A 13,048-nucleotide genomic window follows, 5' to 3' on the forward strand; every position below is an offset into this window, starting at 1 on the left:
ATTCCCCTCCAAGTCGCACTCCATCCTGACTTGGAGCTATTTCTTGGAACTGTTCCTTCACTGTTGCTAGGTCAAAATCCTCGAACACTCCCCCTAAAGGCACTGTGTGTGAACAACACCACCAGTTCAAAAAGGTGGCTTACCATCATATTCTCATGGGGAATTGGGGATGAATGTTGGCCTTGTCTGCAACTCTCATGTCCCAAAAAGGAATTTAAAAAAAAAAAAATGTTTTGGGATACCCATACCAATAGTAGATGGTGATTTATCTCTGTTTTGGAAGCTGTACTAACTGTGGCTTCTTTGTTCTTTGGAGGATTTATCCTAGTACCCTGTCTATTTATAGGCTGTTTGATATCACTGCTTTGATTCTGCTGTAAAACCCTTTTGCTTTCACGTGAACTTTATTAAGCTAGGCTACTGACAGTATCCTTGCAATCAATTACCTTCTCTTGGCTTATTCTTTCCCTTCCTAGGCCTTCAACTCTGGGAGTTATTCTAATTGGAAATGCCTGTGGTTGAATCTAAGGTTATTTCCACACTTTGCTTCTTGAAGCTATATTCAAACGGGACTATCTGCTTGGACAATCCAAACAAAGGTTGTCCACCATTTGAAGCTCGCCAGTATGGGGAAACTGCAGATGTATATTTACGCTCCCTGTTTTTGTTTTCTGTATTAATTTCTTAGACACTAAATTAATTGCCTTGTTATCATGTACACTACACCAGAGCATTGCAAGAGCTGGGCATTTAAAGCTATTCTTTTGAAACTGACTTTTGGGCAATGGTTGAAAGCCTTTCTGTAGGTATTAAAGCAATCAAGATGGATAAGTCCAGAACAAGGGGATATAACCTTAAAAATTAGAGCTAGGTAGTTCATGAAGAACTTCTTCACTGAAAAGACAGTGGCAATCTGGCATGCTCTCCCCCACAAAAAGCTGTTGAGGGTAGGTCAGTTGAAAATTTCAAAACTAAGTTGATGGATTTTTGTTGCACAATGAAATGAAGGATTATGGTACCAAGGTGGGTAGATGGAATTAAGATACAGATCAGCCATGATCTAATTGAATGACAAAATGGGCTTGAGGGGCCGAATGGTCTCCTGCTGCTCTTATGTTGCAAAAGGGAAGCCTTGTGGGTTAGCTCTCAATGGGTAGGTTGTACATGTTAAGTTTAATTATTGTGTGAAAACTGACATTGAAACTAAGGACTTAAAACATTTCATTTGTAATCTTAACTTTCAGGTGCATGGTGGAGGCTTGGCATCTACTTCGACTAAATGCAAATAGAATAAATGTAGAGGACCTGCTAAAGCACATGTATGAACTATGTCAGGAGAATGGGCTGATGGAAGAACTGCTTAAACTCCCTTTCACTGCTACTGAACAGGTATATGCATAAATCACTAATTCTTTAAAGGCACCTGTAGTTTGGAAGGAAGAATCATTTTTAGGTATAATTTGAAAAAGAAATATTTTCCATTCAAATGGTAAACGTGTTTACTGTTATAGCGGGTTTAGTATAAACACATCATGATCACTGTATCCAGCAATATTTATATAGTTTTATATGTTATCTATTCGCAGGAATGTTTAGAGAAGTTTTTGAAGAAGAATGGCAGTCTTCAAAACCAAGAATATCTTTTAGTTCATCATCTTCAACGTGCCAACTATGTCCCAGCCTTGCAGCTTAATCAGTCACTGAAAATGAGTTTGGTGAGCTGAAAGCCACCTTTTTTTGAATTGTTTTTGATCCTTGGGGACTGAATTTATTTATTTGTCTAAATCTGCCGAGATGTATGTTCGCGATAGTGGAGAAACAAATCTCTCAAATATACCTTCGCATATCTGTATGAAACGTTAGCTTTGCCCCCATTTTTGTATTGTTGCGTGTAAAACAAAAATGCTTGATATTACAGGATAACATTAGAGCTGTAATATATCATACAAATATTAATGTTAAAACATTTAATATGGTTACAAATATTGCAACTTTAAAAAAAATTATGTTCACTTAAGCCCATGTGAAATTGTTCAGACCTTCTGTTGGTAACTGGGAAGCAATTTATGATGCCATCTAACTATGGTTTTCTGTGACAGTGATTGGGTTCCCCCCCTCACCCCCAAATCTCCCCCTCTGACCTGTTCTAACCCAGCTACTCCCAGATTCATTGTTCAGTTCTCAAACTTTTGAGCCCCTGGGTTATGCATAAAAGTAAAACACTTTGGTCGTGGAAGTGACAGATGTTACTGAACCTGTGAGGGTATCAGAAGTAGATGGAATTTGTAACATTTGGAAAGAATATGATGAAATCTCTCCCTATCACCACCACCCCGCCCTCACTGTATCTCCTGACACCAAGCTGAAACAGGAAGTTGGCACCTCCCTCAATCTATTGGTGCATGTGTCGTTCCTCTCACCACTGACGCCATTGTGCACCTGTTGAGCATTGACCACCCACTTCCTGTCTCCTCATCACCCCACTCCTGACCCCTCACTGCCTCACTCCTGACCCCTCTGCCTCCCCCTTGCCACCCTGATTCCATCCCTTTGCCACCCCACTTGAAGCCCTGCTCCCAAATCTTGGACACCTCACTCACCACTCCTTGCCTGAGCTCTCGCTGCCTCACTAACAGTGAGCAGTGGACAGTGAGGGAGCAGGGCGATGAGTGGGAGGGAGACAGTGAGGGGCCAGGAGTGGGGCGGCCATTGAGGCGGTGAGTGAGGCAGACAAGAACTGGGAGCGGGGCCGCGACTGAGGCAGAGAGGTCAAAGCGCAGTCACGATCCAGGATTTTTAACTGGTGTTTTGGGGATCAATGTCCTGTGAGAATTGTAATCCTTAATCATGGTATTTAGACTGTCAGAGTAAGATCACACATCATTTAAGACTATGCACATCAGAGAAAAATTTGGAAAAAAGTCATTTTATTGGTGCTGCACTTGTTAAAATATCTTTACACTGCTCAATATTTGATGCTGATAGCTACCTGTGGCTTTGCTGGCAATGATGTCACAGACACTGACTGCATGTGCCAAGAGTGTGACCCTTGCAGTTGAGGTGTTCGCAAAGCCATTAAGCTTTGCTTTTGAGCTACTTTCTGTTTTAGGCCATGCCTACCATATCAAGTATGTTCAAAGTAGCCTTTGGACACTGTGCCAATGGCTTATTGTTGCTTCCCTCCCAAGTTCTGCTGAACATGATTTACCACAGTACTCAGGCAATTTGCCATAAATAAAATATAAACAAGGGTAAATCTACCAATGATTAAACTTGGCTATGGTTCGCTATGAAGGCAGGAAATCTCTGCTGCATTGTACATCTATATTCATGTAAGGAGAAACATATTCCAGTGTTGACTGTGTGGCATGAAAAGGATCTAACTCTGGAGGAAGAAAGATAGAAAGTAAAGCATTTGGATGTAAAGCAGAAAAATGACAGAATTGAAGTATTTTTTAAAAATGTTTTGTCAGAATGACCGTGATCCACAAATTCGAGAAAGAACAGCTGCTAGGAATTCCATTCTGGAGCAGTATGGAAAAGTTCTTCCAAGGGTTCAGAGAAGGCTAGCAACTGAACGTTCAAAACCTTACCATCATTTAGCAATTTTGCGTGAAGGTGAGATTGTGCTTTGAGATATTTTGAAATCTGCAATGTTTAAAGCTATGTGAAGTTTTTGTTTACATAACACAGATATAGCTGAAGAAAGCTGTTTTAAGTACACCTTAGCTCACCAGCCCAAAAAGACTCTAGAATTGGCAAATGTTGAAATCTATTATTAAGATGTTAACAAAGCACTTGGAAAATCATATGCTTAGATAGAGTGAGCATGGTTTTACGAAAGGGAAATCATGCCTGACAAAGTTAAGCTGCTTTGAGGATATAATAGTGTAGATAAAGGGGAACCAGTTGATGTAACATAATGAACATTATGTTCTTACACCCTAGATTTCCAAAAGGCATTCTGTAAGGTGCTACATAAAAGGTGGTTACACAACATAAGGAATCATGGGATTGGGGGCAGTATATTAGCAAAGGTAGAGGATTGGTTAACGGACAGAAAGCAAAGAGTAGAGATAAATGGAGCATTTTCAACTTGGCAGGCTGTAACTAGTGGGCTGCAGTATGGATCGGTGCTGTGACCTCGGCTATTTAGAATTTATATTGATGACTTAAATGAAGGTAATAAGAGTAATGTAACGTTTGCCGACGATACAAAGTTAGGTGGGATACAGTAAGCTGTAAGGAGAACAGAAAAAGGTGGCAGAGCATAGACCAGTTAAGTGAATGGGCAGTAAAGTGGCAGATGGAGTATAATGTAGGGAAATGAGGTAATTCACTTTGATAAGAATAGAAAAACAGAGTATTTTTTAAATAGAGAGAAATTTTTAAATGTTGATGTTCAGGGAGGTTTTGGTGCCCTTTAAAGAACACAAAGTTAGCATGAAAGCACAGCGAGCAGTTAGGAAGGAAAATGACATGTTGGCCTTTATTACAACGGAGCTAGAGTACAAGAGCAAGGAAATCTTGCTACAGTTGTGTACAGGGCTTTGGCGAGATGACACCTGTAGTACTTTGCACAGTCTTGGTCTCCTTATCTGTGGAAAGAAAAACTTGGAGGCAATACAGTGAATGTTCACTAGATTGATTGCTGGATTGAGAGGTTTATCTAGGCCTGTGTTCACTGGAGTTTAGAAGAATGGGAGGGGACCTCATTGAAACGTATAAAATTCTGAAGGTCTGGACAGACTGGATGCAGGGATGATGTTTCCTCTGGCTGGGGCATTCTAGAACAAGGGGTCACAGTCTCTGGATACAGGGTAGGCCATTTAGGACTGTGATGAGGAAAAACTTTTTCACTCAGTGGATGATGAACCTGTGGAATACTCTACCACCAAGGGCTGTGGAGGCCAAGTCACTGAATATATTTAAGAGGAAATAGATTTCTAGGTGCTAAAAGCGTTAAGGGGTATAGGGAGAGAGTGGGAGTATGGCGTTGAGATAGAGGATCAGTCATGATCATATTGAATGGCAGAGCGGGCTCTAAGGGCTGAATGACCTCCTATTTTCTATGTTTATATGTCATATGATGAGAGTTTGAGTAGATTGGTCTTATACTCTCTGGATTTTAGAAGAATGAAGGGTGATATCATTGAAAGTTCAGAGATTTTGAGGGGGCTTGGTATGCTTGATGCTGAGAGGTTGTTTCCCCTGGCTGGAGAGTCTAGAACCCAGTGGGCATAGTTTCAGGATAAGAGGTCAGTCAATAAAGACCTGAGATGAGAAGGAATTTCTTCAGAGGGTTGTGAATCATTGGAATTCTTTACCCCTGAGGACCCTGGATGCTTAGTCGTTAGGTGTATTCAATGCTGAGAGAGATTTTTGGACATGAGGAGGAAGGCATATGTGGATTTTGTGAAAAATTGGAGTTAAGGTTATCCATGATCTTATTGACCTACTCGTGCTCCTATTTCTTATGCTGTTAATTTTCTGCTGTTACAATTTTAATTCATTTTTTAAGCAATGCTAATGTTCCTTGTTTCCTTCCTGGACTTTAAATCCATATTATGTCTCCATGTACAGAACTGCTTGTTGCCACGGAACCCGTGGCTTTTTATTAAATTGAGCCAATACTCCTTTCTGTTGGCCTAGTTTAATTTGAAATAATATTGTGGATTTTTTTTTTACTGTACTGGTTGTTATCTTGTATATCTGTCTGAGGTCAATGCTTTGTTGTCTGTTTTCAAGACTGAAAAGCCCAAGTATTTCTGACCTTTCCTGTAACTCAATCCCTAATATCAGAGAACTTGGCTTTAAGGTTCTTCTCTGAGGTACGTTATGATTTCCATAGAGATGCATAACTTTCGAAAGAAATTTAAACTTCCAGGTAATAGCTGAAAGGATGTCACAGCAAGATTTCACCCTTTAAGACGTTTACTGGGACAAAATACTAAAATCACTGAATCACTAAAATCACTATCCAAGACAAAGCAGGCCGCTTGATTGGCATCCCATCCAAAAAAAACCATTCACTCTCTCCATTACCGATCTACAAGATGCGCTGCAGGAACTCACCAAGGCTCCTCAGACAGCACCTTCCAAACCCACGACCGCAACCATCTGGAAGGACAAGGGCAGCAGACACGTGGGAACACCACCACCTGGAAGTTCCCCTCCAAGCCACTCAGCATCCTGACATGGAAATATATCGCTGTTCCTTCACTGTCACTGGGTCAAAATCCTGGAGCTCCCTCGCTAACAGCACTGGATGTACCTACACCACAGAGACTGCAGCGGTCCAAGAAGGCAGCTCACCACTACCTCCTCGAGGGCAACTAGGGTTGGGCAATAAATGCTGGCTGAGCCAGTGAAGCCCACATCCCACGAATGAATAAAGAAAAAAACGTGATTAAACTCTCTCTCTCGTTCTCTCTCTCTCGCTGTCTCTCTCGCTCTCTCTCTTGCTTGCTCTCAGGGCCTGGCAGACTCATCAAAGCTCATCACCAAGGCATTGTAAATCACATTGGCCTTGTATCCAGGTAGAAGTGCTGATTATCTATCCTCAAGAGCCCAACTCTTTCATCTTGGAAGTAAATGGACAGTTTAAAGCATAACTGTTTACAACCCGATATCCTCAACATTTTTCTGGGACTTGGAGTCTCGCAGTCTGTCCACCAGCATCACAGCAGCTTTCACCATTGTCTACAAGCACAAATACCTTGCACCTTTTTTCCTAGTAAAACAATCTAGGCCTTCATTTAACCTTTAGCAGTCAAACCATCCACCCTGCCCTGTCAGACTTTAGAACAGGTCACATGACCCCATTTAGTTTACCATAAATTAAGGATATAGTCCCAAAACATAACAATCTTAAACCTCATAATTGTATCAACTACACCTAGTGCTTGATTGTCTGATGTGTTGTGTTGACAACTACTGGATACAGTAATTTGACTGAAGTATCATGTAATTTGAGCATGACTTCTTTCAACTTCTGCTATTTGGTCCATCATTCCATTTGCTTTGTTAATGACTGTTAAATAGTGATTTGCTATGTTGAATCTACTTAAGCTCGAGGATTTTTTGCAAACAGTTACGCGGCCCAAACCATTATCTACTGTGGCGAGACGGACAACTTCGGGAAGCGTGGTTACTCGTGCAACATTCATCAACTCAGTACTTTCAAAGGTTAACGAAGTCTGGCTAAAAAATGAACAAGAAGCGGCTCTATCTCCTCACAATAGGTAAGGAATTCTAGCACTGCAGTGATGGTTTTGCCTACTTGGCTGTGTCCAGAAAATGGCTGAGGCTGGTTTCCTTCTGTAAGTCTGTGCCATGCAGCGTCAAAACAATTGATGAGTTGAGTAAAAAGTAGTATTTTGTTGCCAAACTTGGGTTTTAAAGGCTTGTAAATCAAAAGATAAAGGTGAGACTGAGTGAATTAAGATGCCTGTAGTTTTGAGATGGTAAAAGATTAGCTCAAACAACAAATGGTGCAATGAGTCTTGATTTTGGCATAGTGAAGTGGAATTATTTGTGAGATGGCTAATTTCTAATTTAACAGGAATGAAATGAATAACTACTGCAGTATTGATGAATTAAAACAAAGAAAGTTGTGACATAGAAGAAAAGGTTTTAAGGCTGGAGATGAGAGAGCAATCACCCATCAGCTCTTCCAGTAATGAGAGGTGTTTGCCTGCCCAGATGTTCTAACATATTGAAGCTTTGATCAGTCTTGTCATTTAAAACCAATTAAGAGCAATTGAAGGGAAAACTAGCTTTGGTACAGAAAGGGGCAGTCAAGCTTCTTAATTGTAACTTTAGCAATGGAAGGGATTTGGGAGTTGCATTTAAGGTTAAGGTGAAATAACCATATCATCAACTGATAAAGAACCAAGAGTGGACCAGTTAAAGACAGTAAATAGTGGTATATCTGTCATAGGGTTTGCAAGAAACAAGAAGCAACTGTCTTCAAAGAATTGGCAAAATTCAAATATTCATTGCCACGGGGAAGGGTATGAATCGCTCTAGTACACGAGAAGTGGATGGAAAGAAAGTGAGTCAGCCTTAAAGATTGCTGTAGGTGATTCTTGTGCTTTGGAAGTTGCCAGTGAAAAGTGAGTGAAGGGAAAAACCACACTGCTGTCTTTAAACGCAGGATTGTTTTCTGAAAAGTATAGTTTGCTCTCATAAGGCAGAGGGCTTGGATGCTACCAGTTAAGCATCAGACAGAGATCTTGTATGTTTAATAAGCAGAATTTTAGGTCACCCTTTTTGTAGAATGTTAAACCTGGATATGGAAAATGTTGAAGCAAGTTTTTTTGTTTTCTATCCAGAAATTTTGCTAAGTTCATTCTGGCTGCTTGGTAACTTTTACTGCAGTATAGTCTTTTCGCCATAACCTGCATGTGCACATCAAAAAAGAGATGGAAATAAATTTGTAAAATAAGAAAAACATGTCCATCTTGATCTTTATACTAAAACACTTTTCTTTTTTAAAAACAAAACTTCAGCCCTGGGAATAGTGAACCACCTTTAGTTAATCCAGCTGTCAAATCTACTGAAGTGTCGAATGCTTTTGTTGGGACACCAATCAACAGACAATCTAGAAGACTTTCCAGGTAGACATTGCTTTATTTAATAAATTTGTTTGCACTCTGTCTCACATGCACTCTTTCTTTATTATTCTTGTGCATTCTTTCCCTTTATTTGGAATGTTGCTCCTTATGCGGATTCATAGTCATCCACAGACATCTGTAGTTATTAACTTGGATCTTGCAGTCAACACAGTGACCTCCAGTAAGGCTACCCATAAATATCTAGCAAGCTGTGTGGTGCAGATTTCTCTTAAGACCATAAGACATAGGAGCAGAAATTAGGCCATTCAGCCCATCGAGTCTGCTCCGCCATTCAATCATGGCTAATAAGTTTCTCAACCCCATTCTCCCGCCTTCTCCCCGTAACCTTTGATCCCCTGACCAATCAAGAACCTATCTATCTCGGTCTTAAATACACTCAATGACCTGGCCTCCACAGCCTTCTGTGGCAATGAATTAAAGATGAATTATCTTATCTCAACATTAATTTCATTCTGGCACCAGCTGTAGGCAATCTCCAGCAATCAGCAACCGTGATATCATCAGGTAAGCCAAGTATCCAATCACATTGAAGAATTTCCACAGACCACAAACCAGGAATTAACAAGCACATTTTATCATTCACTTATAATGTTACAGTTAGTGAAATAAAGTTTGGGACATACATGTGGAATTAAAGTATAAACCAAAATATCATAAACTTTCAAAAAGAAAATTGGAATTTTTATCATGGAATGGAGAAATTTGACTTTTTTATTCATTCGTGGAAATGGGCATTGCTGGCTAGGCCAGCATTTATTGCCCATCCTTAATTGCCCTTGAGAAGGTGGTGGTGAGCTGCTGCAGTCCATGTGGTGTAGGTATACCCACAGTGCTGTTAGGGAGATGTGCAAATTGCCACAGCGATAAGCAGATTAGGGAGATGAACATGCGGCTAAATGAGTGGTCTGAAAAACAGGGGTTAATGGGGCACTGGCACCAGTATTGGGACAGAAATTAACTGTGCTGTTAGGATTGGGACCATGGTCCTAGCGGAAAGATAAATAAGGTGGCCAAAGGGACTTAAACTATGGGGTTGAGGGAGGGCCCCAGTGTAAAGGGTAGTGCAGATAATGGTACAAAACCAAATAAAATGCGAGAGCAGAGTAACAATCAGAAATTGTGCCTATGGCATCACAGGTAAAGAGAAAACTAAAAGATGTAAAGAAATTAAATGAGGAGAGAGAAATAAAAATTGTTAGTGAAATGTTAGAACAGTAGGACAGATAGGAGTATGAGGCCCAAATAAGTATGCTTTATAAAAATGAATAAAGTATAAGGAACAAATAGAATGAATTGAAGGCTCAAATTCATCTTGGGAGGGTATGACATGGTAGCCATTACTGAGACATGGCTGCAAGACGGTTAGGACTGGAAACTAAATATATTATAAGGCCTACAGGAAATACAGGGAAAATGGTATAGGGGAGGAATAGCCTTAAGGATGAAGTCACTTCAGTGGTGCAAGAGGTAAACAGGCAGAGGAGACTTTATGGGCAGAATTAAGAAATAGAAAAGAATTTACGACTGTAGTGGAAGGTGTGTATAAGCAGCTGTGATGTTTATAGATAGTATAAGTGCAGAGATTAGACAAGCATGTAACAAAGGCAGAGTAGTCTTAATGGGGGATTTTAACACTCATATCGATTGGGGCAAGCAGACTAGCACATGCAAGAATAGTAGTGAGTTTCTTGAATGTGCATGGGAATGTTCTTTTGTAGCATTTTATGCACAAACTAACAAACAATGTCATATTCGATCGGGTAACGAGTAATGAACCAGATTTACTTTAATAGTCTATTACATAATCATTTATCTAATAGCAATCATAATACGATAGACTTCAATGCAGTGTTCGAAAGGGAGAAGCACAAAACAGATAGATTTAGGTAAGGGTAACTTCAATGGGATGGGACCGAAATGGTCCACAGTAAACTGGGCAAATGTGGTAATGTGTAAAATGACAGAAGATTAGTACATGGTGTTCAAAAGAGAATTTGTGATGCAGAACCAGTTTATACCCCTAAGGGGCAAGAGTCCAGCTTGTCAAAAAAGACAACCATGGACAATGTAAAATTAAAAGAAAAGGTATATAAAATGCAAAAAAAAACAGATCCTGGCACATGGGAAAGATGCAAAGAACAGGAAAGAGTAACAAAGCATAAAAAGGGAGTATGGAAAGAAACTTGCAAAGGAAGTTGAAATCAATGCAAAAAATGTTTATAAAATGCAAAAAAAACAGATCCTGGCACATGGGAAAGATGCAAAGAACAGGAAAGAGTAACAAAGCATAAAAAGGGAGTATGGAAAGAAACTTGCAAGGGAAGTTGAAATCAATGCAAAAAATGTTTATATTAGGAAAAAGAGAGTAGTCAGGAGCAATGTGGAGCCCTTGAAATCTAATGCAGGGATATTGTCAATGAAAATAAAAAATTGGCAGGTATGATGAACAATTTGTTAGTACTTACAGTAGAGGAAGAGATCAGTATGCTGAAAATTGCAAGGAAATCAATCTTAAAACAGTGACAGGATTTCCCCAGAATGTAAACAAAAATAACAGTAATAAAGAAAGTTATGACACTAAAGCATGACAAAATCCCAGGAACAGATGGATTTCATTGCAGGGTTTTAAAGGATGTAAGTGAGAACATTGCAGATGCTCTAACTATAATCTTCCAAAGTTGATTTTTTGATTTGATAACTGTTCCTTTTAGAGTGGGAAATTACACATATCGCTCTGTTATTTAAGGAAGGTAGCAGAGAGAAACCAAGGAATTATATAAACTAGTTAGCCTGACATCTGTTCTCAGGAAATTGCTGAAGCCTATAATTACCTTGAATATATTCAACTGATCAGAGAGAGCCAGAATGGATTTGTAAAGAGTAGGTCATGCCTGACACATCTGTTTGTGGAACCAATTAATGAATAGGGGAATGTCTATGAACTTTATTTACATTACGTTCAGAAAGCATTTGATAAAGTCCCTCATGTGAGACTGTTAGGTAAAGTTAAAACACATGAAAAAGAATTATTGACCTGGTTAGGAAATTGGCTGAGTGTCAGGAGACAGAGTAGGGATAATTGGCTGGTACTCTAATAGGCAGGATGTGACTAGTGGAGTTCTGCAAGAATCTGTGTTGGAGTGTCAACTGTTCACTGTATTTATTAATGCCTTGGATTGAAAGCCGGATATCAAATATGCTGACGACACAAAGACAAATGACATTGTAAGCAGCGTACATGGAAGCTTGATACTACAAAGAGATATAGATAGATTAAGTGAATGAACAAAACTGTGGCAAATAGATTTCAGTGTAGGCAAATGTGAGGTCAGCCACTTTGGACCTAAAAAGGTTAGAACAGGATACTTCTAAATGGTGAAAAGCTAGGAACAGTGGAGGCCCAAAGACACCTGGGTGACCAAGTTCATAGATTATTAAAATATCATGAACGGGTACAGAAAATAATCAAAAAGCCTAATGGAATGCACCCCATTATATCCAGGGGACTAGAAAACAAGGGGGTAGTAGTCATGCTTCAGCTGTACAAAGCTTGGTCTGACCATACCTGAAGTAATGTAAGCAAATCTGGGTGCCGCACCAAAGGGAGGATATACTGGGAATGCAGTGTAGTTTTACAAGAATGATACCCAGACTGAGGAGATTGCACAAATTAGGGTTATTTTCTCTGACGTTTAGAAGGTTAAGGGGTGATTTGATTTAAGTTTTCAAGATATAAGGGGAAAGATAGAATAGGTGGAGAGAAACTATTTCTGCTAATTCGGGAGTCTAGGACTAGCCTGAATAATACAAAATTAGAACTAGACCTTTCAGGAATTAAATTAAGAAACAGAGTGATAGAAGTTTGGAACTCTTTCCAATGCCAAATGATGCTAAGTCAATTGTAAATTTTACATCTGAGATCAATAGAATTTTATAATCCGAAGGTACTAAGGTATGTGAGGCAAAATCTGTAAGGCCACAGATCAGCCATGATCTCATTTAAGGGCAAACAGGCTCAAGGAGTTAAATGACTCTCTGCTGTTCCTACAAATATAAAATCAGCTTTCCAGGGACAGAGAGGTTGCTCAGCAGTAATTATGATGTGGTATTTTATTAAAAATTCACTACACCTCATTCAACAAGATGTAGCTTTTTCAAGGGCTCTCACATCGAGAATAATAGTGTAAAAAGTGGGAATTCACAATTTTGAGATTTCTAATTGATTTCTATCTGTGAGGACTTCAAATCAGCACACCCTGCGGAGGTGAGGGAATCACTGACAACATCCTTGGAATTTCCATTTTCAATTGTGCATGGGCAAATGCCAGCAGTTGCTATCAGCTTCTCAATAATGATGGTGATGCTGACAGTTTTGCCGTTGTACAACTGTAAAATTTGGACTATTTTGC

At 39.6% G+C, this 13,048-nt stretch overlaps 1 protein-coding gene across 1 annotated transcript in view; it reads left to right on the top strand.

Annotated features, from left to right (window-relative positions):
- Window positions 1–13,048, top strand: part of ahctf1 (AT hook containing transcription factor 1) — a 107,079-nt gene that overhangs the window by 63,289 nt on the left and 30,742 nt on the right. Inside the window, exons 22-26 of the mRNA XM_078557373.1 lie at window positions 1,245–1,389; window positions 1,587–1,715; window positions 3,474–3,618; window positions 7,094–7,244; window positions 8,514–8,621. Of these exons, the coding sequence (XP_078413499.1) occupies window positions 1,245–1,389; window positions 1,587–1,715; window positions 3,474–3,618; window positions 7,094–7,244; window positions 8,514–8,621 (678 nt within the window). The remainder of the gene's footprint in view (window positions 1–1,244; window positions 1,390–1,586; window positions 1,716–3,473; window positions 3,619–7,093; window positions 7,245–8,513; window positions 8,622–13,048) is intronic.

Source organism: Cetorhinus maximus, chromosome 14, assembly GCF_964194155.1.
Source record: "Cetorhinus maximus chromosome 14, sCetMax3.hap1.1, whole genome shotgun sequence".
NCBI lineage: Eukaryota > Metazoa > Chordata > Chondrichthyes > Lamniformes > Cetorhinidae > Cetorhinus > Cetorhinus maximus.